Source organism: Rattus norvegicus, chromosome 19 (genome assembly GCF_021556685.1).
Source record: "Rattus norvegicus strain SHRSP/BbbUtx chromosome 19, alternate assembly SHRSP_T2T, whole genome shotgun sequence".
NCBI lineage: Eukaryota > Metazoa > Chordata > Mammalia > Rodentia > Muridae > Rattus > Rattus norvegicus.
Window position 1 is genome coordinate 63,514,140 of NC_141552.1, and position 26,749 is coordinate 63,540,888.

Here is a 26,749-nt window from a genome sequence, read left to right on the forward strand (position 1 = left end):
ACACAGAAACACACCCCCACACACACACACACCCCCCACACACACACTCTGGCCCAGCCTACAGGCGTCACACCATGAGCTTTTATGGGCAGAATACCTGGTCAGCCCAGGGTCCTCTGCACCTCCCATTGTTCACATGGGCATTAGGGTTCAGGGACCTCAGGGCCTCATGGTGGAGGCTGGTAATCGGGTCACTAGCCTGAGTGCACCGGTCCCCTGGACCACCCAGAACCCAGGACACATCTTGGCCTCTGGTGACACAGACTTCTCGTGCTCCCTGGGATGATGGGCAGCTAGGTAGGTGAGATGGATGGAAGCCCAGGATGTCTTTCCACTGCCATCTCCTCCTGAACTGCAGGAACTCCCAGCAGCCACTGGGCGGATGCTGTGATGCCCCGTGAGGCTGTTTGCTGTGACTGTCACCCTGTTTCCATGAGCCTGTGACAGGCGCCCTGCCCCGGCGTGCATCCCGACGTGTTTTCAAAGGGTGTAATTTCTATCAGCTTCAATTAGAGCTATTTTTATTTTTTGTCACCCTGAGGAACCTCCCTGTGGTTCAGCTGCCATTTCTCACTGTTACATTCCTGGCAAGAGAAAGGAGAAAAATTAATAGTCTCCTGATCACTCCGCTGATGGCTGTCAGCTCTTGATGAACTGTCTGCCCTGGGTGGCACTCTGCGTGTCCCACAGCAATTGTGCTATGGGCATGGGGGGAGTAGGACCCCAGATGGGGTCTTTGGCAAGTCTCCAAGCCCACTCTCCCCTCTCCTTAGCACCTGCCAGGTGAGGCCTCTAGTCTCTGTCTAACCCTGAGTGCACAAGGGTCGGCATCAGTAGTCATTCTGCTGTGTGTAGAATGGGAAACCCTTCCCAAGAATCCGCTCTTAGTAAGCAAGTCTGAAGTTGGCCTGGGAAAGCAGAGATAACAACCGCACAAGGGAGCCCAGAAGTGGGGTGCATCCTGGCTGAGGGCCAGCAGATAAGAGAAGGTACAAGTCCTAGGGACAGGAAGGGATGGATGCTTCCCTCTGACCTGGAGGGAGAGGGACCCTAGGGAAGGAAGGAAGGAAGCCTAGGGCCAGCAAGCAGTGGAGCTCCTCCAGAACATGCCTCCCCACCTCTTGCTGGGCTTCTAGACTGCTGAGTCTGAGGGCCGGAAGCTAACAGCTTAGACTCCCTGAGGAGCCCAGCAGTGCCAGCTGCAGACCTCTGATATCAAAAGGCCTTGAGTTCTGTCTGGTAAGAAAAACAAGACCCCAGAGGGCACATCCTGTAGGTTCTCGTTTGCACAGCCTGCTGGGAATGAAGAGACGGAATAGAAGGAACACTGTGGCAGCGGGATGCTCTTAACTGGGGCTAGGGATAGGAGCCCAGGCAAGCGGTGAAACCATGGAGAGTTAAGCAAGCACACACATTCAGAGCCAGAGCTAAAGGTCTGAGGAGAATCAGATGCCACTGTCATACTCTGTGTGACAGGCGCTGTAGATGGTGTGATGCAACTGTGGGGAGGACTGAAGGGCACACGGTGGATCTGCCTCATTGCTCACGCCTGAAACACTCGGCAGCAATCATTAGGTTTCAGAAAAGCAAAATCTGGGGCTGGGGAGATGGCGCAGCAGGTAAGAACACTTGCTGTGCAAACCTGAGGGTCTGAATTGCGATTAAAAAAACACTAAAGCACTCACCCACAACCTCTGTGATGGCAGTGGGGGAGGATGGCTTGTCGGCTGTCAGCTGAGCGCCAGGTTCAGTGAGAGACCCTGTCTCAAAGGAATAAGGTAGAGAGGGATAGAACAGAATGACTGAGGTCCCACGATGTCTGTGTCCACAGGTGCATTCAAAATGCACACACATGCATGCATTTGCACATACATGCATACATGCACAAATGCATAACCACACATGTGCATATTCGCAAACACATGTATGCAACATGTAGGCATAAACAAGTACACACATGAACACATGCAGGCAAGCACACATGCATGCATTTGCACATGCATGCATACACACACAAATTCACACATGGACACATACATGCATGCATTTGCACATACATGCATACATACACAAATGCACAAGCACACACGTGCACACATGCGCACACATGCACACACATGCATGCATAAACAAGTGTACACATGCATGCATTTGTGTATGTATACACAAACACATGCAAACCCATGAACATGTGCATGCATACATAAACAAGTGCACACACATGCACTCATTTATCTCTATGACTTAGAGCTTTTCAGGGTACCAGTTCATTTCGGGTAAGAGCTAGAGGTCCCTGATGTGAGGTAGCCTTCCGTTATTATCCTATAGCTTCCCCTTGATGTGGGCACTTGCACTGCAGCTCTGACATGTCCCTGCTGCAGGGCCTTCACTCTGACGAGTCCCTTGGTCCCTAAACACTATTCTCCATCCCTGAAAATGGCTCTTTCTATGCTTCATATATGCTTCTTCCCTGTGCTACTCTGGGGATGCTGGGTTAGACTCTGAGGTTAGAGTACTGTTCAGAGGGGGATGGTGGTCTGTCTAAAACCCCAGAATCTATGATCTATGGTAAGTGGGGTAGCTTTCATCTCTACTCAGGATGGAACCTAAGGACAGAGTCCAGATCTCACTGAGGACGGTTGGGACATTTAGGGGCAAGGGACGGGGCCGTTGTGGGTAGAGGCTTATGACAGTGGCTGACAGCCTGCCTGGAAGCCTGGTCCACAAGCTTAGTGGGGCCCTTCTGTGGAGTCAGGGCAAGGACAGTTACTTAGAGAACAGTATGGCAGGAAGGCTGGCCAACCCTGGGCAGTGTTCCCATGACCTTCTCATCTGTGCTGACCTCACTCTCTGTAGAGCCCTCACTTGGCCAGTCCTCCCTCGTAACCACCCAGGTGTCTGATGCTGCCCGTTCCACAGACATGGAAGCCAGGGCCCAGAGAGATGCAGCTGTGTCTGAGGACACATAGCTCACGGCTGCAAACTAAGCAAGACTTCCTCCTGGTCTGTGTTAGCTACAGCTCTGTGTTCCTGTGGCCCAGGCATGTGTTGGGGGTGGGGGGAGCATGTGGGTGCACTTTAGAGTAAGCCTGTCCTCCTGCATCCTCTTGGGGCACACAAGCAGATCCAGGTACACACATGCATGCATGTGTGCATGTGTGCACTTGTTTATGCATGCATGTGTGTACATGTGTGCACGTGTGTGTGCTTGTGCATTTGTGTTCAGCTTCTGTCCATGCTGAGGCCTGGCTACTCCTACACAGACAATTCATTCGTCCTCTCCATCCGGCCCTCCTGCGGCCTGCCCTCCCTCTCACTTTCTTCAGGCCGGCCAGCAAACACTGAGCTACCCATTCACACTCATATTTGAACATTCAGCCCAGCCAGCATGCCTGTCTGCTCTGTAAGGCTAGGAATTGTTAACTGCTCCACTGGCTGCTAGATCTGTCTGAAGCACAATGCCAGGCACATAGTAGGTGCTAATAAAGTGGGCGGGAACTAGATGGATGGACCCGTTGATGGGCGGGTGAGTGGTGGGTGGGGGGATGGATTGAAGGATAGTTTGGACGGGTAGATGGGCGGGCGGGTAGATGCGCAGGTGGATGGGTGGGTACAGAGGTGGATGGACGGAAGGAAGGGTGGCATGTGACAAGGAGCCACCTTGGCAACTCAAGGGCTCTTGGACGTCCCCAGCGGGTCAGAACACTGGAAACACACTTGGTGGTGGCAATGGGTGGTGTTTCAGAAAGATCTTATGGCTCAGATGTGGTAGGGCTTTTGGGAACACTATGACCAGAGCCCAGCAGTGGGAAATGGACAGTAGGTGCCCCTTAAAGTGGGCCCCTGGGGGAGACAGGGAGTTGAGTTAGGTAGCAGCCCTGCCTGTAAGTGACTGGCGTCTACCTCCCTCCCTCCCCTTGACTGTGGCCTTCCAAAGAATGTCAGCTCTTTTCTGAGACCCTGGGAGTGCCCTGTGCCTGCTGGCATGGGGACCTGGCTGGGTGAGCTGTCTATTTTGTTTATCCCAGTCTTAGTTTCTCCAGATCATGGCGCAGTCACACTCCCGGATAGACTGCAGAATCACTGTACAGCTCCCTGCCCTGGCTTTGTGTATATGTTTGCCCCTTTGTCCAGAACTCGGATGGCTGCTGAGCGAACCTAACAGTGCAAGTGTCCCCAGTATCCCCCTGACATTCTGTTGTCCCCAAGGCCGGTGGATTTGACACCTCCTGCTCCAGCCTCTGAGTGATGGGGGAAAGACCCCCCAGCTGCGCTGCTTACCAAGCCGGTGTCTCCACCCGCCCCAGCCCCAGCCAGGAGCTGCAGCCGGAGCGCCCCTAATTGCCAGCACAGATGTGGAAGCCACCAGCCTCCCCTGTGCGCTCGGCTGTGCCGTGTGCTTAATTAGCCCCTGATTACTCATTTGCTGGGTGCCGTGTGTATTCCATATCTAATAACTTTCCAATTATGCCCGGCCGCTCTGCTCGCACTAACCCTTTAGCTGTCTGCTGGTCGGGGACTGTGCGTGCAGCCAGGCTGCTGTGCTCTGGGCTGAAGCCTCTCCCTCCCTTTAGTGCAGGATCTGGCGTCCTCCGCCTACATTGTGGAGCCATCACAGGGAAGCAAGGGCATCAAACAGTGCTTCCAAACCTCTGACATGCCATCTTGCAAGTCCCACCGGAGCTGGGCAAATGCAGTTTCTAATGACGATACACCCAGAGTGGGGTGGGTAAAGAGATTGGGGCTCCTGAGGACAGAGCTGGCCTGAAACTCCCGTCTCTCCATTGTTGGCAGCTGGCACCGGTCCTGTGGCCTGTGTGCCCCGGCAGGTCCCCGGAGGCTGGCAGTTGCGACATGAGGAGTAGGGTGGCCCTTTACCTCATTCTTGGATTCTTTTCCGTGCATGGCTTCTCCTGGGCTGAGGGAGGGTGGCACAGTGCTCTTCTGGGCCATGTGTTCCCCCACTGTCATTCTTTGTCCCCTGTCTCGGCATCCTGGCCTTGCTCTGGTGGGACACCAGCTGCAGCCTCCCAGCAACTCCCACCCCACTCCCTACCCCGGTACCTAGAATGCAAACATGATCCCTGGTAATTCTGGGGTTCTGCTGTCGTTTTGAACACCCGACAGAGGACACAATCTCTCCTGGATTTGTGGCTCTGACCTTAAATATCCAAGTAACCTTGGGGAGCTGGCCTGGCTTCTGTGCCTCAGTTTCCTTTGCTGCAGATAGGTGGGGGGCAAGGGGGATGACTGACCAGGCTCAGATTGGTACTTCCTGAAGTCCATGGCTTTTCCCTATGCTAATGCCATGGGCTGTGGTGACCACAGACTATCAGCACTGCTCAGCCTGGGAGCAGTTATGTCCCTAGACTCTACTGACCCTCCTGGAGGCAGCATTGTGTGCTTTCACTTCTGGGCTGCAAAAGAACTCTCCCAGCAGGGGAAAATAGCCAAGACCCAGCCCCAGGCAGGCTGAGAAATGTACTCTAGCCTGGGAGCAGGAGGAAGAACAGTGCCAATAACAGAGCTGGTGCTTGACCCCAGTGTCTTGCTTGGCTGCCTCCAGGCTGCTGCGGGGCCTCAGCTTGAAGCCTGTTCTTAGAGATGCATGGTTGGTTTGCTAGACGTGGAGGGACAGGAAGACTGATGCTAACTGAGAAAGGGTGACAGGAGAGGTCCCACGTGACAACTCCATTAATGTGAAATGTCCCCAGTAGGAGAGCGTATAAAGGCAGAGGGGAGAAGTGGCTGCAGAGGCTGAAACGGGGGGGGGGGGGGGGCAGGAGACTGAGAGAGAAGATTGACTTCCAGGAGTCTGAGGGAATGGATGGAGGGTCCAAGGGCGTCCCCAGGGTTAACTGGATAAAATGTTCTAACATGGATACAACTCCACAAATTTGCAGAAAGCCATTAACTCGAACTATTTGTAGTACATGTATTTAGTGTGTGGGGGCACACGTGTGTGCCACAGTATGCCTGCAGAGGTCAGCAGACACGTTGAGGAAGTCAGTCCTCTCTGACTGTCTCTGTGTCTCTGTCTCTCTGTCTGTCTCTGTGCCCCCCCCCCCGTCTTTGTGTCTCTGTCTCTGTGTGTGTGTCTCTCTGTCTCTCTCTCCCCTTCTGCTGTGGGTTCCAGGAATGGAACTCAGATCAGCCTTGGCAGTAAGTACCTTCACCTGCTAAGCCATCTCACCAGGCCTGGAACTGCATAACTTAAATACTTGGTGATGAATTATCTCGGGGTTCAATCCCCGACACTGAAAGAAAGTTAGATACATTGTATGGTATGTAAATTTATTTGGATAAAACGTAAGATAGTAGAGATTCTCAGTGTAGAGACCTTGTGAGCTGATTAAAAATTACTTACCTAGAATTGGGGCCTTTGTAAAACACACATAGATGTGCACACCCATGCACAGTATGCACATACACATACAAACACATGCATGCATGCACATATGTAACACACATGCACACATATGCATATACACATGTGCATACTCATATACAAACACATACATGCACACACATGTGATAAACACATATGCACACATATGCATATACACAGGTGTACACATACAGGCAAACACACACACATGTGCACATACATGCTCTTCTCCTTTTGAGTGTCTGCCTCTTCCCCTCCCTCCTGACTTTATTGGGTACAATCTTCTCAAAATCCATGTGAGTTCCATGGAGAAAGAATGGTAATAGGAGACTTCACTAGGGACTTGGCGGGCAGGCTGTGGACCCCTTTTTATTTTGGAGAACCATTAGGAATGTCCTTCTGGGGCTCCAGCTACTAAGTGACCAATGCTAACACAGTGGCTGCTGCCCATGGAGGTTCAGGCCTCATGGCCTTTATCCAGCCAGCCATTCAAAGCCAGGCATGCCTTGTGGCTGGCTTTGTGATGCTCTGATTGCCAGGGCCCCTTGGGAAGGGGACAGGAGGACAATAGTGCATGCTTCAGGCATCATACACAAAGGCAGAGGGTGACCCAGGCACAGAGGAGACCAGCTACGCAGCCCAGGGACGCTTTCTGTTACCAGTTGTGTTCAATCTGGCTATGGGAGGATGAGCAAGGATGGCTTTCAGTTCAGTTGTGATCCCTTCCTTTAGGGGTGGGGGGCGGGGGCTCAGCATGTGGTAATCTACAATCCTTCCACACACATCCATTGACCCCGATGAAGCTGGCGCCTGTGTGAAGGAGGAGTGAAACACCCTCACTTCTAGCAACAGTTCATGTAGCACAGCAAGGAGAGCTAGACCAGAAGAGAGACTGTCATGCGGTCCTCTCATCCAGGCTCACGCTGCTGGGCAGACAGCAGGACCAGGTTACACACGATGCTAGAGCTTAGCACTTGGCAGTGCAGGGACAGGTGAAGGCATCAGTGCCGGGGACTCATCCCACACAGTCCATGGTCTGGGATATTGATGCCCAGGAAAGAGGGCTGTTGTGAACAGACTCTTCCAAGCTATTTTGGACATGTGTACTCTCTCTGTTCTCTAGTCTCTGTCCCCTTGCTGGGAGACTTGGTAGCTCTGTGTGTGACTTTGAGCGATCCAGCACAGCTCCAAATCCCTACCTGACATCCCAACCTGTATGCAAATCGTTTTTCAGTTGTCAATGTTCCCTAACAAAGAGCAAAGAGACGCAGCTCTCAAAGGCAGCAGCAGATGCTTCCAGAAGCACAGGAGATGCAAGGCGGGACTGGCATGCTCTAGTCATGCCCGCTTAGCCCTCTAATTTGGTTCATGGTCTTGCCCTGTGGGGTGGTTCCCTGAGAAAGGGCAGATGTCTGTCATAACCCCTTTGTTACAGTAACACACAGTAGACCTTCTGCACCACAAGGCCCCACTTCTAGGAAAAGCTCAACAGCTCGCCTGTTGCTGGCATCCAGGGTAGGTGGGCAGACAGGTGGATGGATGGATGGATGGATGGATGGATGGATGGATGGATGGATGAGTGACTGACGATTGGTAGATGAAGAATAGATGGACAGATGAATGGTGGATGGGTCAATGATGGATGGGTTGGTAGATAGATGAGTCACAGGTAGATGGAATGAACGGATGGATAGATGGGAGGTAGGTGGATGGGATAGATAGATGGGTGGATGGATAGATGGATGAGTGGATGGATGGATGGATGGATGGATGGGTGGATGAGTGGGTGGGTGGGTGGATGGATGGATGGATGGATGGAAGGATGGATGGATGGATGGATAGATAGATGGGTAAATGGGTGGGTGGATGGATGGATGGATGGATGAATGGGTGGGTGGATGGGTGAATGGATGATGAATGGATGGATGGATGGATGGGTGGGTGGGTGGATGGATGGATGGATGGGTGGATAGATGGGTGAATGGATGGGTGGGTGGGTGGATGGATGGATGGATGGGTGGGCTGTGTGAATGGATAGGCAGATGAACTTGTGGCTGGCTGGCTGGGTGGGTGAGTGGGTAGGGGAACAGATAAGGGAATGGCGCAGAGGTGTGGATTAAGAGCTAAGCTGGGTCCAATCACACAGCTCTTGATGTGACATCTCCCACACCCACATTACTGCCCTTCCCTGCCAAACCCTGCTCCCCTTGAAGGCCAAGTCCAGAGCCCACCTACTCTAGGAAGGCCTTCTGGATCTGCCAGCTCCTGAGGAGTCCTCCCTACCCAGCCTCTGCAGCGCCGCCCCTGCCCGTGACTCCTACCTCCCGTCTGCCACTCTCTGTTTAAGCTCCTCATCTCCCTGTTGCTTCATAGCTGACTGAGGTCCCAGACAACCGCTGAAGTTCAAAACCCCAATTACTGTGCAAGTTCAGACAGGTCACTGTGCCATCTCCCTGGCAAGGGGGTGGTGGCTGGAAGGACTGGGTGATTTGGGCCGGTGCCAGCACATAGTAGGTATTCGGCAAAGAAGATTCTCTTCGCTTTTGTTCTCTGCTAGACACGGTACCAACAGCCACTTTTATACCCAAAGCCCCTTCCTAAGGGTGCCACAGTGATGCCCAGGTACTTTGCTCCAGCCGAACCCTGCTGGTTCCTCTACTCCAGGAGAAATAGTAGGTCACGGGTATGGAACAAGAAGTCCAGGGCATTCCCAACTCTCTGCTTTCCTCCAGCTCATCTCCAGGGGCTATCTCAAGGACACTGCCTGATTTGACTCATAAACCTCCCCTGGCAGCAGGAGTCCCTGGCTGGCAGTATAGCATTCTGCCGCCCCTGTGTCTGTCTGTCTTTACTTTCACCTGGATAGAATTTCCCATGGTGGTTTGGGACAAGACTATGAAGCAGCCAAAAACCATGCAGGGCAGGGCCCCAATCTGTGCTCAGGGGTCCCTGCCACAGTGGTAGACTCACCCCAGGTCCCGAGGAAAGAATCAATGAATGAAGAAATGATGTGTGTGGCCCGATGTGGTGCCTCCTGGCTCCAGCCTGCGTGCCTGCCGGGGAGTTTGCGGGGGCCGTGGCTGGGCAGTGTCTCCATATGGATGCTATAAATTAAAGCGTTCCAGGAAACAGCACAGTAAATTCATCTGCCTCTTGCCTGCAGGGCTGGTGGGGGCTGCGCTCGCCTCAGGAACTCTGAACATCCGTCTCACTTAGGGTGCTACTCCTACGGAACTAAGCCCTGGGAGGAAAAAAAAAACTTGAAAAAAAATTAAAAATAACAGGATGAACAAAAAATGACTTCTTACCAGCCCTGCACTCTGAGTGGGGAAGGGGAGGGCCACCAGCCTGGGCTTGGCTCCCTGTGGTCCAGATGGTTTAGCAGAGGCCGAGAAAGCCCGCTAGACCTGGGAATCCCCCTGGCCTGGGCTTATCTCCTTTTCTGAGGCCACTTCAGTTTTCCCAGCCTTGAGAAGGGGGCGGGGCAATAAAATAGTGTTACAGGCAGAAAGAAGTGGATCTGGTGGGGGGGGCAGGGGGCGGTTAGAAGGGTGATGAGGACAGGAACTGGGATGTGGTGGTTGGGACCGTTTGTATCTGGGATATGAGAAGGCTCTAGGATGGATAAGAGATCGAGAGAGGGGGAGGTATGTTCTATGGGGGTCTGGGGGAAGGGGGTGCCTCAGCAGGCCCATGCTGAGACATCTCTCCCCCACCCCCCAGGGACTAGCCACATGGTATTGTATAGAATAGAGTTTATTCAGGGCATGGGGAGGGACTTAAGAGGGTAGTAGGGTAGAGGGGAGAAGTAGAAGAGGAGAGGAGTAGAGGCCGGCCATGAGCACATGGAGAGGAGGGGGGAGGGGAATGGGGAGAGAAGGGACAAAGGGTTAAGAGGATAAGAGCAAGAGAGCAAGAGGAGGGAGGGGCAAGCAACCCCTTTTATAGTATCAGGCATACCTGGCTGTTGCCAGGTAACTGTGGGGTGGAGCATACCTGGCTGTTGCCAGGTAACTGTGGGGGTGGAGCTTAGAATGCTAACAGGGTATGGGGTGGCTCTGTGGTAACTGGTGAGTTCTGTGTTGAGTGCATGTGTCCACAACTTAAACACAGGTGGAAAGGGGTCAGCGGGACAGTTCTGCGAGGGAACATGTGTGAGATAGCTCAGTGAGTGCATGCTAAGTGTGTGCTTTCGCTCCCTGGTGCCTACCTACATGATGGAAGGAGAGACCTGACTCCCATATATTGTGCTCTGATTTTCTAGCCTAATTCAACCAAGTTGGGTGTCCTGGTTGGAATTGGTTGTCGGCACGCAGGTAGCAAGGCAGTCACTATGCCCAGCAGGCTAGAGTGAGATGTGGAAATTCCAGGGGTGTGCTGACACCTAGGGTGTCTGGTTTCAAAGGGTACCTACCACGCATGTGTTCTCTTTGACTCCCATGATGCAGGGGCTTAAAAATATATAGAACCCAGTGTGTGAGGAAGTAAGGCCAAGCAAGTGCACCCTATAAAGGGGAAGAAGCTAAGCAGTAGCTCCCCAAAGACCCTAAGGATGGTTGGCACACTGGTTTCTTGATTCCCTCTCTAGTCACTCTGTGCACTGAGGGACCTCACCCATGCCTGGCTTTCACAACAGGATTGGATAGATGCTCCCTGGACTCTAAGAGACTGGTTCCCCAAAGGACTTGGGAAAATGACATTCCCCCCTTAATCTGTGGGGTGCCGCTGAGATGGCCATCCAGCTTCCCAAACTGAACACCAGGGTCCTGTTAACAGTGCACGGTGGCATACAGACATCCCCAAGGACAGGCTGAGTAAGTCTGAACATCTCTTGCGCATCTCTTGCGGCTCCCTCATAAACCCTCACCAGGGTGGCTGTCAGAAGCCAGGGGCTTCTGTGTCAAGATAACAAGAGATGGTCACACATAGTATTACAGTGTCCGGTGTCAGCCTGAGGTTCCTGGCCAGACAGTGAGATACACAGTCTTCACTGTCATGCCAGCTCAGCTGAACTGCTGACCGTAGAGGTCAGGCCACAATGAGGAGGAATGGAAAGACAGCCTAAGGTCCCTCTCCTTCCTGACTCGTGTCTTCTCTTCTTTCCCTACAGGTTACCTCAGCTCCTCTGGAGGCACCTGCAATTGTCCATGCTCCTGCTCCAGAGCCTGAGCTGCAGCCGGTGCCCCCCACAGACAGTCTATCCAGGGGCACCAGGACCACCCAGGAGCCGCTTCCAGCACCAAGCCACCAGAGCAACCGAGACATCTGGGATGGGGACGGAGTAGACCTCACAGCCACAGGTAGAGGAATGTTTTGCGTCTCTCCACATGGGCTGGGCCTGAGCCAGCCCAGGGGCTGCGGCTCTGGAGGCTGAGCTGGGACACGGAGTTTCAGAGCTGGGCTCCATCTCATGTCCCTGGTGTTAAAGGGTGTGAGTCCGAGTCCTGGGGTTTGGAGAATTCTCTCCATGCTCTGTGATGGATTTGCCTGTGCAGTGTGTAGGTAGTTTCCAGGTCCACCTGTGAAGGCTTCTCTAGTGCTGGGCCAGTAGGCATGAGGACGTCTGTGTTGAGGTGTCACAGGTGGATGGTCTTACGTCCCTCTGTTGCTATTTGGTGGCTTTCAAGGGAACTTGTGGACCACTTGTGGGCTCACGAGGCCTTCACTGTAGGTTCTGAAGATGCATTGGGCATTTATGTCCTTAGTTTTTTCTCAGGGTCCCGGGGATGCTTGCAGGGCCACTGTAGGCCATGCAGGACTCCCTAGAGGAGGCTGTACTAGGGAAGACCTGTGAAAACCTGATCCATGCTGTCCCCGGGGAGGAGTGGAGATTCAGGGGCCACTAAAGTGGTAGTGACCTGTGTTGTGGCTTGTTAGAGAACAGCAGGAGTTGGGGCTGAGGGAGGTGACATGCAGGCCAGAGATCATGTGACACAGTGGGTTGAACTACCAGGGCCCAGTCTTGGATCTGAGGTGTTCATCTTCCAGTTCCGGTCTCCTTTCCTCTGTGAGATGGACTCAATCCTCAGGTGGACCCGACAGACCAAGTGCTTAGCCTTGGGGGGCCTGAGGGGCATCAGACACTGGCAGGTGTGGATAGGGTGGCCATATGGAGAAGGGGGTACAGTGCAGATGCTGCCAGAGACTGGCACTCCTTTCCCCCAAAACTTATACATTCAGCCAACTCTCTCAGAACCTTACATCTGTGAACTGCCATAGTTGTGAGTGGTCCTGGCTTCCGCAGCCTGTGACGTCTGGTCCCAAGGAAGTGTGTGTGAACCTCAGCACGTCATAGCCCTGCTAACTTCCCCGGGTCAATAGGCAGAAGGCTGTGCTTGTGTGGGCAGCACCTCCCTTAGCACCCCTTTAGTTCCACAGGCATGCCCTGTGGAAACCAGGGTGCTCTGAATTGCTATTGAGGCCACTAAAGTCCAGGATGTGCCTTTGTGGGTTGGGTTTTGAAAGCACTTGGTCTCTGCATTTCCTGCCCACCCCTCCAGGCAAAGTCCACCCTGAGGTGTGACTGTGGGGGTCCAAGAATATTCTTGGTGACTACATTCCCCAAAGCAGGCCAGCCCCTCATGGAGTTCTACAGGAGAGCCAGCCAGTGTATGGGGAGAGGTGCACCTGAGGCTTTGGGCTAAGGAACCTTCAGCAATCCTCTGTCTGTGAGATGTGCCTGGTGGCTGGTAGTCCATAGTCTTCTGTGACACCCAGGCAAGCAGAGGCTCATGTGTGTTTGTGTGTGTTGTTTTCAGCAGAACGGCAGTGCCTGTGTACTGGAGTTTGAATCCTGTGTCTGGCTTCTACAACCCGCTTTAACTCTGATCCAGAAAGTCCCAGGCCATAAGTTTTGGGGGTGACATTTCAATTTCCAGTAAGGAGCCCTGTTCAGAGCGTTTGGGGATAGGTGTCATCACTTCTGTGTCCCCGAAGGTGACTCCTGGGTGGCTACAACCGGACTTGCTCTGGAGGCTGCACTGGGTTGGGGAAGGGGGAAAGAAGGTGGGGGCAGTACTCCCTGAGAGTCAGGAAGCCAAGGTATGGGGTCAGGGATGAGGACATCCCTGCTGTCTAAGCAAGACAGAGCTGGGGGCCAGGTCAGTAGACAAAGAAGACTGCTTGGCAGGCCTACCCTGCAGTGAGAGCCTGGCAGGGCACTGGGCCCCGTCTGCCAGCTGCTCCCACCAGGATGGATGGCCCAGGGCAGCTTCTAGTGGAAAAGGCCAGGAACATGGCCTGTAGTCAGGTCCCACAGGGGGCAGCTGTACCGCTCAGAAACTGACGGTGACTGATGGATTATCTTACACCTGCCACCTCTCATCCAGCAGTGGGCGGCGTGGCTCACACCAGCTGTGCACTGTTTGCCTGCGGCAGGGTGGGTCACATGGGACTCAGAGATGGGCTACATGCAAACATGTGCACAGATACACACAGAAACTATGGATCGGAACCTCCCCGCCACGGACAAACATCGATAGCACCAGTGAGTGTACACATAAATACAGGTGCTCAAACATATGGGACAGACAAGGGCATGTGTGCACACACGTGGGTTCCTACCAACACACACGGTTACACCCACACAGGTGCATACATGCAAATAGCAAGACACGAAGACCAAAGAACACAGAGAAAGATACAGGTCTCACAGATACACTCGCACACTTGCATAGTACGTGGGTGGAAATCAGTTCTAGCAGGTATATGCACAGGTCTCAAGACTGTATCGTGTGTGTGTGTGTGTGTGTGTGTGTGTGTGTCTGTGCCGAGACATTGTCTAGACCCTGGGCTCCACAGTAGCCACACACGCCAATGTCCATTCACACCCATAGGTGACACGTAGCAGCCCTGTACACATCTGAAGCACATGGGGGTGTGGGGTGTGTACATGGACTCCCCACAAACATGTGGACTATGTTAGCCGCTTGTCTCATGGCTGTGCCAAAATGCCTGGCAAAAGCAACTTCATGAAGGGTTTGTTTGGGCTCACGGTTTAAGGGTGTGCAGTCTTTCATGGAGAGGAAGGCACGGCGGCCAGAGGAGGGGTGTCTGGTCACACTGGGGCCACAGTCAGACATAGACCTGCTCAGGAAACATTCTTTTATGCACATAACCCATGTCATGCATACATGTGCGTACACACACACACACACACACACGTTCCCCATCTTTTTGGAGTTTAGCTACAATGAAGCCTCTTGACAGCCCAGCTGTAGTGGCTTCAGCCAGTTCTGACTTGAACAGTTCTCTCTGGAGATGGTTGGTCAGGGCAGAAAGGGGACATCTACTTTCTGGCAGGGCTGTAAATACCTCAGCCAGCCATTCCTCAACTCTGTTCCCCTGCAAGTTTTCTCTATATGGAGCTAATTAGAGAAAGGCCTGGGCCAGGCCAGACTCCCAGGAATCCTTGTGCAAAGCAATGAGTTTCAAGCCATTGGGTTCTACCCACCAGGATTCCAAGGTTCATAGGATTTAGTGTCACTTAGGGAACAGGGCCACTTCTACATCAGGGATGGAATTGTCCATGGTGAAGCTTTCGGGTGGCTAACCAGACAAACTTTGTGTAGGCAGTGTCAACTCAGAGACACCGCATTAGGAGAGCCACTGCTGGTTGTAGGCCCACTTCTAGGCCATGGGAGGAATGGACCAGCACCTGTAGGCACCTTGGGCCCACTTCTCCAACCTGTGAGGATCATGGTGAGTCAAACCACAGTTCCTCTAGCAAACAAGGCCCAAAGGAACCTTAGCCTGGTGTGTAGTTCCTTGCGCAGAGAAGGATGTAGTTTGGAATCTTGGGTGGGCAGCCTTCCTGGCAATGTGAGGGTACTGGTGCTGTCTACAGCCTTGAGCCTCTATTTGGAACAAGAACCATTTCAATGCGCATATGGAAGGAGGCTGGCAAGGTGGGAGAGGGCTCTCAAAGCAGTTGTCCTGTGCTGAATGTAGGCTCCTTGGAGTGGAAGCAATTGTACACACTCCATCATGACAGGAGGGAGACAGCCTTAGGATCATGGTGGGTTCGTGCCCTGGCCTTAAGTAACAAACTTCAGGACCTTCTGAAGCCTCAGGTGCTCTGACTGCAATGAGGCTGTCCCACGGAGTCATCGTCAGGGGCGTGACACAAATGCATCGACACAGTGAAGCTGCCAAGCAAGATTGTGTAGGTTACACACTCTACAACAGCAGTGTGCGTCATTCTTGTCTCAGAACGGCCTTCCTGCATGGCCATCGGGGTGGCCACCTGCCCTGTTAGATGGATGGTAGCTTTGCATGTCCTTTCGGGGTTGTGTAGCAATCTCCCGTGTGGCGAGTTTCTCTTATCAGCAGAGATAGTACAAGTCACAGTCCCCACTGGTGAGCTGAGCTGTGTGTGTGCCAAAAGCCATGGCCAGCCACTCCAGTCCCAGCCCCTCCCTTTCTCAGCCTTATTACCACTGGTCCGGCCGGGCATGTGTGCCCCCTCCCCCGCATGGGGCTTCATGAGTCCTAACCGGAGAGAACTGGGGCTTAGCTGTGTGTACAAATGGCTACCAGGTTTTGTGGCCTCATTCCCACCCGCTCCAGATGCTGGCGTCCACACACTGCAGTGGGTAGGGGAGGGCCACACATTCTCACCAGCACACATGTGCAGAAGCCGGACTGCTACACACTAGTTTACCCATGGTATCCTTACTGCCTGTGTTACTGCCTTTCCTTGTTACTGTGTTCCAACGCCTGACAAAAGCTACTTAGAAGCAGAGGAGTGTTTCCTTAGCTCAGGGTTCCAGGCTACAGCGGTGGAGAAGGCTTGGCGGGAGGGGCAGCCAGCGGGAAGAGTCACATGGCTTCCACAGTCAGGGAGCAGAGAGGAGAAGGCTTCTGCATCCAGTCCAGGACCCCACATTCAGGAGGGGTCTCCCTTACTTACTTAACCCAATCTAGAAAAATCTCTCAGACTGGAGAGATGTCTCAGTGATTAAGAGCACTGACTGCTCTTCCAGAGGTCATGAGTTCAAGTCCCAGCAACCACGGGGTGTGGCTCACAACCATCTGTAATGGGATCTGATGCCCTCTTCTGGTGTACTTATATATAATAAATAAATAAATCTTTAAAAAAAAAAAAAGAAAGAAAAGACAATTTCTTACAGCCATGCCCAGAAGTTTGTCTGGTAGGTGATACAAAATCCAGTCAGGCTGACAGTCAATATTAGCTGTCACATTGCCCACCACTGAGAAGGAAAGTGGCTCCCTTGTGTGTGGGTCAGTGATGGCAGGCACTGTGTAGAGGCCCTGTGGTAGGAGAGGCATAGCACTGTCTCTCGCTGCACAGCCTTCGTGCTTGAAGACTCCTCCCATCTCTCATCTTGCAGGCTAGCACCTGACCTGCTGCATCCAGATATGTCAGCTTACTATGGCTGCTGTGATAAATCGTGAGCTGGGCGTCACACACACACACACACACACACACACACACACACACACACACACACCTCCCTGAGATCCCCACACTAGGAAGGCTGAGGCAGGAGCATCCCCAGCTAGCCTGGACTATAAAGTCTCATCCAGGTCTCACTGAAGGAATCCAGGATGGACAGGGTCAGTTTCTGAGAGGCTACAGAGAAAGCTTGATCCTCCTTCTAGAACATTCCTTGGCTTTCAAACCCCAGGTCTGTCTTCAGGGCCTGCAATGCAGAACAACCATTTTCATGGTCTTTGCTGACCCTCTCCTCCCTGACTCTTATACCATAATCTCTGTGTGGCTGACCTGGAACAACTTTGCTGCTAACCCTTCTCTCGTAGCCACTGCTGTAGTCTGCACCCTGTGGGCTCCGCGATCGGGACTGGGAAGCCTTTGAGGTTTGTTATTCCACTGATCCTGACACCGTGTCGAAATAACTGGGCCGTTAGGGGCAGGAGCTGACAGGCGGTGAGGAAGGCTCTGCTGTGGAGGTCCTACATGGTTGACAGGGTTCTACAAGTCCCTTCGCTCCTGGCTTTGCCTTCAACATTCCTGGTAGCCTTTGTCTTCCCTCCCCAGCAGACCCTTGGAAGAATCTAGAGAGCTTGCCACCACAGCTCTGATATGGCACTGTTGACTGTGTTTGAGGAGGAGAGGCCTGGGCAGAGTTCTGTCTCTCTGTCTCTGCACCAGGTGGCCACTCTCCTTGGCAGCGTCTCAGGCTCTAGAGCTTTGAGCCTGTGTCCTGCCTAGGCTAAGGCCTTGTTTCCTAGTTCTGAGGCTACCCCTGGGACTCCCACTGTCCTTGGACCCTGAGCTCCTCTGCAGTGGTGAGTGGGATCTAGCCTTGCAGTACTTTGTAGCCAGGAAGTGGCCTTTTTGGGGACACCTTTGTCAGGCCTCTCTGTGGGGGACATCCGTTGTCAGGATCTGTGGAAGTTACTCCTCAACTGGCCCCCGTGGGGGACACCGCTTGCCTGACCTCCCCCCCCCCATCCTTCAGATACAGGCTGGGCTTGAGGTTCCTCAGGGCTTCCCCCTGATTTTGCTGCCTGCCTGCCTGTCTGTCTGTCTGTTTTCCTATCTCCTGCCTACTTCCCAGAGTCCTCTGAGAACAGCACCGTGCCAGGCCCTCTTTGTGTCATCTGCCTACCTCAAGACTGGCTTCATATCTTCTTTGTTCCTGAGGGGTGTGGTGGCTCCGGGTTCAGGGGCTCCTGAGAGCACAGGTTCTGAGACACAGGTCCCCTGGGCTGAGCTGCAGCTGTGGAGAGATTCTGTGTGCTGGGGCTGCATCTAGGAGACATGACAGGGGACCCTGAGTTGTTAGAAGTGGACATCTGCAAGGGGAGATGCTCCTTCCAACTGCCATTCCCACCCCATCCCCCTTTTCCCAACTGCTGTGCAGCCGAGATGTGAGCATCTCCACACACATGGATCCGGGCTTGCTGTGTCCTAAGACCTGGCTCCACTGAGCTTCTGGTATAGGCCGGGTGTTGTCTCGTGCTTTGGTTTCCCCATCGGTGGCACAAGGATGCTGTCCAGCTCGTCTTAGTTAAGATTTCTATCCCTGTGATAAAACTCTGACCAAGGGGCCGGAGGAGGGATGGTTCAGTGGTTAGATACTGACTGCTCTTCCAGAGGTCTTGAGTTCAAATCCCAGCAACCACATGGTGGCTCACAACCATCTGTAATGGAATCTAATGCCCTCTTTTGGTGTGCAGGCATACATGCAAAGTTACATGCAGATAGAGCACCCACAGACATAAAGCACATAAATAAATGAATCTTAAGGGGAAAGGGGGGGCTAGAGGGATGGTTCAGAGGTTAAGAGCACTGACTGCTCTTCCAGAGGTCCTGAGATCAATTCCCAGCAACCACATGGTGGCTCACAACCATCTGTAATGGGACCTGACACCCTCTTCTGTGTGTCTGAGGACAGCTACAGTGTACTCACACATATAAAATAAATAAATAAATCTTAAAAACAAAAAACAAACAAACAAAAAACCACCACTGACCAAAAGCAACTTCAGAGAGGGCAGGATTGTTACTAATCCATTGAAGGAAGCCGCCAAGGCAGGAACCTGGAGGTAGGACATGAAGCCTTGGAGGAGCACTGTTTACTGGTTTGCCTCTCATAGCTTTCTCAGTCTGCTCTCAGAGAATCCAGAACCACTGTCTAGGGGCGGTACCACCCACAGTGGGTTGGGCCCTGCCACATCAATCATCCTTCAAGAAGATGCCCCACAGGCTTGCCTATGGGCCCACCAGATGGAGGGGCTTTCTCAGTCCCCCTTTCTAGATAACTGGAACTTGTGTCGAGTTGACCAAAAATTAACTAGCACACTGACAGTGAGAAGGCAAGAGGTGGCCTTGTGTGACAGTAGTGTGACTCCAGCACACAGAATGAGGGCTCTGGCTTGTCACCAGCAACCCTGCCTCTTCCTCTTCTTTGTCAGAAATGTGGGCTCTGGCTGAGGCTGCCTCTGTTGCCTGGAAGGCAGGGAGGGTACTCAGCTGGGAGAGTGCCCATGGCAGCATGTGGAGAGATGAGACAGGTTCTGCCTTTGGTTGAGGAGCCACTGAGGGACTGCAGAGTGGGACACAGCTTCCTGTACATTGCCCCCAGAACACTCTTCTGCAGCAGGACCTCCTGGGCACCTGTCGCACACCTCACTGTGCTGTCCTGTCTCTTGGGTGCTACCCGTGGAGCTGGCATCTAATGCCTGGCTCCCACTTGCAGTAATTTTCATCTTGGGAACGTCTCGTAATGCTGGAAGCGTGGCTCTAGAGTCAGGGCAGGAAGCCTAGAGGCCTCTGAAGGCACAGCAGTAAAGAGGCCTTTTACCCGGAGAGAAAAGACCTAGAGTCTCTCTGAGCACAGTGGGGCTCACAAAGCATAAGCAGAGACTGACTTTCCCCTCCCTCTTTCTCCTTCCCCCTTCCCGTTTTAGCAGACATTTTGTTTTGACATAGGGTCTGCCCATGTTGCCCAGGGTAGCCTGGAACTCTCCCTTCTCCTGCCTTACCCTTTGGAGAGCTAGGACAACAGGTATGTGCCACCATGCTCAGCTGGGCCAGCATTCCAATGAGCACATTGACCTTGGGGTGTTCTCTGAGGACTTTAGGAAACCCTGGCCCCTTGTCAGTGTCCTTAGCACCAATGTCCGATGCCCTCCGTTGTGCCCCCTTCCTCTTTTTAAAAATTGTTTTGTTGTTATGAGTCGGAGTCTCATGCTAAAGTCCAAGCTGGTCTTGAACTCATGACCCTGCTGCAGCAGTCTCCTAGTGCTGAGGCGTAGGCCCATGTCCTCACCCCTGGCAGATCTACCTTCTTTGTATGACCTCTCCTACCCAATGGGATACACTGTCTTTTCTACACTTCCTTGGCTGGTGTGTGGCCGTGTGTGCCTGCCACCTCTTTCAATTTTTATAAAACAGTAGAAAGGATATTTAGTCTGGGCAGCGGGGAATGGTAACCCAAGTGTCGGCTCAGATCCATTCAGTGTCTTCCTGACAGCTTGTGATCAGGGCAGACCTCTGTGCCCGGTGTGCTGTGTCCCAGAAGTGCCACCGCCAATTGGAATTTCTACCCCAGAAGGTTAGAAATAGACATTTTCAGGGAAAAAGATAGATCGAGGGATGGAAGGATTGCTCAGTGGTTAAGAGCACTGACTGCTCTTCCAGAGGTCCTGAGTTCAAATCCCAGCAACCACATGGTGGCTCACAACCATCTGTAATGAGATCCGATGCCCTCTTTTGGCATGCATTGGTGAACTCATATATATAAAATAAATGGAAAGAAAAAGATAAATTGAGGGGCTTGAGGGTTGCAGTGGCTGGGCTTGGGGTGGTGCGGCTCAGTTAGCGTGAGGGCCTGAGTTCTGTCCCCAGCACCCATGTAAAGGTTGAGTGTGTTGGGTCACACATGTGATCCCTGAATTGGAGGAGAGAAAAGATGTGACCCCTGGGGTTTGTGGGCTGGCCAGCCTAACCTAGTTGGTGAGTTTCAGACCAATAAGAGGCCCTGTCTTCAAAAACAAGATAGTGACTGAAGATATCTGACATCAGGTGTGACCTACACACACTTATGCACCTGCCCCCGCATCTCCACACAAGCATGCAAACACACAAAGACCATGCTTGGAGCCACTGGAGTGACTTTTGTGGGCCACGTGGGCAGTGTCATGGGGCCCTAAGGAGACAGTGTTATAACCAGTCTGGCCCACCATTTTGAAGGCCACATATGTGTGACACTTTTCCTGTGTCCTGTGGGGGTTTATTCCAACCATCCAGCTTTTAACAATTGCTGATGGGGTTGCAGCCTCTCTCTGCTTCATTCACATCTGGAATTTATTTATTCCCTGTTTGTGGGTCTCTTACCTCCACACTGTGTGTGTGTGTGTGTGTGTCTGTCTGTGTAGTGTGTGTGTATGTGTGTATGTGTGTGTGTCTGTGTGTGTGTGGTGTGTGTGTATGTGTGTGGTGTGTGTGTATATGTGTGTGTGTGTGTATGTATGTGGTATGTGAGTATGTGTGGTGTGTGTGTGGTGTGTATATGTGTGTGGTGTGTGGGTGTGTGTGGTGTGTGTGTGTGTATGTGTGTGTGGTATTATGTGAGTGTGTGGTGTGTATGTGTATGTATGTGGTATGTGAGTATGTGTGGTGTGTGTGTGTGGTGTGTATGTGTGTGTGGTATTATGTGAGTGTGTGGTGTGTGTGTGTATGTATGTATGTTGTATGTGAGTGTGTGTGGTGTATGTGTGTAGTGTATGTGTGTGGTGTGTGTGTGTGGTGTGTGTGTGTGGTGTGTGTGTGTGTATGTGTGTGTGGTATTATGTGAGTGTGTGGTGTGTGTGTATGTATGTGTGTGTGTGTGTGTGTGTGTGTGTGTGTGTGTGGTCTTAGCATCTATTGTGTGCCTCAGATTCTTCAGGCCCAGAAGTACACAAGACAGACTTGTGGCCCAGTGCTCACGAACTCCAGAACTCTTGTGTGCTGTCAAGGAGGCAACTCCTGTGGCTGGCACAGATAGAAGGCCATGCTGAGAGAATGTCCCATGGCTTTCCAGTCAAGAGGGGGGAGGTTCAAAGGCCTCAGTCATTGCTGGCTGGCCTTCATGAAGAGAGAACCTGGTTCCCTCTGCCTGAGCTCACAAGGAGAGGAAACATCCGAGCTTTCACTGTGTGAATGGGAGCTGGGGTCTGTGTAGCAGGAGAAAGAGGAAATTAGATCTGGAGAGCCCAGGTATGTGCATCCAAGTGGCTTCTTACCCAACTGCAGAACCTTCCTTCTCTCTTCAGGGCCTGGGCTAGCCAAGGCCAGTCAACACATGTTTTGTGCAGGAGCTCTGAAGGTTAAGTGAATGTTTCAGACCCCTGGTGAGGTAGCTATAAGAAGAGCCGTAGAGATGGCCAAGTGTTTAAGGGCACTGGCTGCTCTTCTTACAAAGGACCAGGGTTTAGTCCCCAGCACCCACATTAGATAGTTCCCACCCTCAAGTCACTCTAGTCCAGGGAATCTGGCATTCTCTTCTGGCCTTCAGAGGGACTGCACAAAGGTGGTGCCTTACACACAGACAAAACACCCACCCATAAGAAATAAAATCAACAAATCTCAGTAGCGAAACAAAAACAAAAGAAGCATCGCCTTCAGGAAGCCCAGCGGTCAGGGCTCAGCCAAGGCTACCTCAAGGTCACAGCTGAGCTTGTGCCCGGAGGATGCTCCTCTGAGCACACACTTGTTGAGGAACACTACTGAGTGATGGCTGTGTGGTGTGTGAGTCTGGGAACCGCCTTCTTCCCGTCACACCGTCACACCGGTTTCCTGCGGTTGCTGTCACATGTCACCTGGAGCTGAGTGGCTCCAAACGCGCTTCTTCCCTTTAGGCTAGAGGTCAGCGCTCTCAGCTGCGTCTGAGGCTAAGACCTCACAGCCTGCTTCCTCCTACATGTGTACGACCTGCCTCACTCCTGCCCCGGCTTCTGAAAGCCTCAGTGGTCCTCGGCCTGTGGTCCCCTCCTCGTGTCTCTCCATTCTCTCCCACGGGACCCCTCCCCAACTGTAATAACCCAGAGACTCCAGCACACCCAGCTGGCTAACCTGGCTGCTCCCTCTGCTTAGGGTCTGTGTCCCAGTCACAGCCACGAGGTCTACTTCACCCTGTGAGGTGGCACTCTGTTCATAGCTTCAAGATGAGACGGTGTCTCATAGAGCCTGCTGGTTGGCAGTCTGCTCTAGTCAGCAGGGCTGGGCTGACTACATCTTTAGCCTCCAGGCGTTCAGGGTCCCTAATGTCAGTGAAAGGGACGCAGTGGACAGTAAGCGTGACTCTCTTTGCTTTAAATTTTTTTTTTTTAATTTTTTTTTTCAGAGCTGGGGACCGAACCCAGGGCCTTGCGCTTGCTAGGCAAGCGCTCTACCACTGAGCTAAATCCCCAACCTCAAGCGTGACTCTCTTTAGTCAGATGCAGGATGGTGGGGTCACTCCAGAACTCAGGGGTGGTGGACCAGCCTTGTGAGCTGCTGAATTAGGACAATGTGCATTTGGACCCCGAAGTCCCCCTATCTAGACCACTTTGCTGAGCAGGTTGGGGAGGGAGGGGGATTCCCCACCCTCAGAGGCTTTGATTGTAGTTTTGTTAGTGGCCCAGGAGGCAGTGCAATGGAACATAGCCAGAAACAGAAGCTGAGGACACCTCAGATGGGTGGGGTTAGCTCCAGGAACCTGGTTCTGTCCCTTTCCTCACCAGGGTACCTTGGGGACAGCAGGCCAATCGCCCTGGTCCTCACCTCCAGTGAGGTTTGTCTCTCTCACCTCCAAATGCATCAAGAAACAGCAGCGGAACAGGCGACTGGGAAAGCACCGTGTGGCTAAGGGCCAGAGGGAGAAGGGGTTCAGAACAGGGGCCCTGTCAGAGGGGAAGTTCCTTGAAGAGGAGCCCGAGACCCTAGTCCCAGAAATTCTGGCACCTCCTATCCCTCCACCCTCCCTATAAACCGTGCCCCCTTGTCTCCCACGGGCATCTACAACCCCCATCCCCAAACAAGAGCCCAGACTAGGCCCTGCCTAGACAGCCACCTCAGCCTCTGAGTCCCTCTGAGCCCACCACTCACCCAGCCTTCTGCACCCTAGAGCCTCCTCTCCAGAAAGCCTTTCTCTTCTGAGCCTCCTCCTGGTCTCCCACACATATGCACATACTTCCCTTGCACCCCACCCTGGACATTGTTTCTTTGACCTTTGACCTCTATGTTGACCTCCTGTGTTGCTATGTGAATGAGGGCTCTGGGTCTCTGCTCTCCAAGGCATAGTCTTCCTCCTCTGTGTAGTAAATGTCTTGGTCAGCCAAGCCTGCTAGGAGAACTCCAGTGGCAGAGTAACCAGGACTATGGGGAAGCGACCTGTTACCTCTGAGGGCCTGGCCCCCATGTAAGCCACAGCCATGTGGGATTCTGGGGAGCAGGAGGAGGCCTGCCTATCCCTGCTAGGCCGAAGCCTGTACCCAGCTCCAAGTGTGGACCTAGCTCTTAAAGAAGCTCAGGGAGGTGGATGGAGAGGCAGAGAGAAGGAGCCTTCTCCCTGTCTACCCGTGCATCCCATGAGCGAGTCCACTGCTGTCCCCACAGGCAGCTAGACCAGGCTGGGCCAATCACTTCTCATTGACCAGAGGAGCCCAGGAGTGAGTGGGCCCACAGTGAGTCCCAGGGAAAGCCTGCACCGGCTCGGAGGAGGGAGTGTGAGTCTTGGGACTGCTGCCCAGACATCCAGGCCTGTAGATCCAGGATGTGGGATGCAGAGAGCTGAGCCCTGACTCAGTGGTGGCAGTGTTCTGGTTCAGGGACACAGAGATGCATGTGTGGTATGAGAGTTGGCCCAAGAGGCAGTGCTTTGGGGTACCAGATCCAGCCTAACAGACTCTGAGAGGTGTGGCAGGATAGTGAACCAACCGTCCTACGGCTTGCCTCAAGGCATGAGCCTCCTCACCCTGTGCACTGTGGACCAGAGGCTGACCCAGAGCTGACGCCAGCACCAAGCCTGTCCTCAGGCTCATTTGTGTGCTCCCAGGTCCTGGGGCCACTGAGTTCTACATTCCCTGAGAGTGCTGTCAGCCTGGGAAAGCCTAGGTAAAAAACTAATGCTGACCCATCTTCCAGGCTGCCTGCTAGTCTGGAAGCAAGAAGAAAAAGGCAGGAGGGCCAAGAGTGGAGAAATGTGGACCTGGGCTACAGAACCCCTTGAGGGTCAGAGGCATGCTCAGGGCCCAGGTGTCCAGCACAGGTGACTCTGAGGTTCTGGTCCTCCTGGTCCCAGGGCAGATGCAAGTGACATCTGACACTTCCTTTATCACAGGTAACATCAGTGAAGGCTGCATGGGACCCAGGCTGGGGGCCGGTCCTGGTTGTGACCCTCTGTTCCCTGGTAAGAAGTATAGTTTACAGATTATGAAGGGGACACATGGGGGGTGGGGTGGAGAGATGACTCAGAGGTTAAGAGCACTGACTGCTCTTCCAGAGGTCCTGAGTTCAATTCCCAGCAACCACATGGTGGCTCACAACCTTCTGTAATGGGATAGGATGCCCTCTTCTGGTGTGTCTGAAGACAGTGACAGTGTACTCATAATTAATAAATAAATGTTTTTTTAAAAAAATGAAGGGGACACGGGATGTCTAATAGGGCCATTTGAGGTAGTAAGCGACTAGTCCCTGATAGTATTCAGGGAGATTGGGTCTCACTGGGGAGTGTATGGGGGCAGTGTTTGGGGGCTCCAGGGGACAGCACTCTGTTCTTGTAGGATGTACATACGGTCATCCAGGGCACTGGACCTGGGTGGAGCCTATTTCTTTGTGTAGCCACCCTCTCTGCCTGCTCTGTCCTTGGCCCTGTCCTCCCGCCTGGACTAAAACCTAGCTTCCTCCTGGGCCTGTCCCTAGGCTCTAAGCGACCATTGCTTGTGTGGTCCTAGATTGCCTTAGAAAGAAGGTGCTGAGCTCTGGCCTCTAGTAGGCAAGGGGGTGGCCTCTCCCCAGCTCCTATTTTAGGTCTTTCAGTGGTTGCTGTGCACAAAATCCTGCACCCCTGAATTCCTTAAGCAGCGAGGGTAAAGGGCACTTACAGGACTTTCTTGGCTTGAGCTGTGTCCTGCTAGCTGGGTGGCTACTTTGCTAAGCCCCAGGGAGTCTAATGGAGACAATGGCTTTAGCCGGGTGGGGGTGGAGGAACAAAAGAGATCAAGATGAGCTCATCCTCATTTTCCAGAAGACCATGAAGGCCCTCTTATTCCCCCAGAGCATCATGGTGAAAAGCAGAACTCCTTACCTCCAGCTGAGGGGTAAGCCCTGGGTTTATCACTTAAAGCTGTGTGACTTGGGCTGGCCTCTTGACCTCTCTGGGCCTCTTTCCATCCTTTCAACAGAATTGGCAGTACCCCTGCTGGTTGTGGGTGGGTGGGTCTAGGTAGACCCCTGACAAGTTCAAGCCCGTTAGCTGTCACCCTCTTAAATTGTCCTTTTGATGTTTTTCTCCAGTGGCTCTTGTGTCCCAGGGTCACCTCCTAAACCCCTTCCCTGCCCCTCTGATTTTGTCTCACCATTCACCAGTGAGAGAAAACACAGGGACCGCACTGTCCTTGGAAGAAGGATACACCTGAGCCTCACCTGAGACAGCCACCAGGGGAAGCCTGGCCCTTTACAAAGGGAACGGAGCAAGTGTCAGCGGGCAGCTGGCATAACACCAGCCGCACCCTCAGCCCGGTCACGTGGGCCTGAATGGGCCTCGCAGGATGAAGCGTTGAGTGTGCTGGTGTTTTGCCAGGACTTGACAGAAGGGGCCAGCCAGCTTGGAAGCTGGAGCTCAAACACTTCAGACATTGGAGCCTCTTGTCCCAGCACTCTCAGGACAGATCGGGATAGCAAGTTGT

At 53.0% G+C, this 26,749-nt stretch overlaps 1 protein-coding gene and 1 long non-coding RNA gene across 4 annotated transcripts in view; one reads left to right on the forward strand and one right to left on the reverse strand.

The window, feature by feature from the left end:
• The window catches only part of Gse1 (Gse1 coiled-coil protein), a 355,080-nt gene that overhangs the window by 115,664 nt on the left and 212,667 nt on the right, over positions 1-26,749 (forward strand). Inside the window, exons 1-2 of one of the 3 annotated variants that reach the window (XM_087594690.1) lie at positions 9,905-10,035; positions 11,499-11,688. In XM_087594690.1, coding sequence (XP_087450816.1) covers positions 10,009-10,035; positions 11,499-11,688 — 217 coding nt within the window. In that variant the 5' untranslated portion in view covers positions 9,905-10,008. Of the gene's footprint in view, positions 1-9,904; positions 10,036-11,343; positions 11,416-11,498; positions 11,689-26,749 lie in introns of those variants that run through there. The other 2 variants (XM_087594699.1, XM_087594689.1) reach the window with 2 other exon arrangements.
• On the reverse strand, positions 500-9,855 carry LOC102551937 (uncharacterized). Its single transcript, XR_015644209.1, has 4 exons — positions 9,697-9,855; positions 9,359-9,492; positions 1,686-1,760; positions 500-584 (listed from the first exon to the last, which is right to left on the reverse strand). It is a non-coding gene; the product is annotated as an uncharacterized LOC102551937 (long non-coding RNA).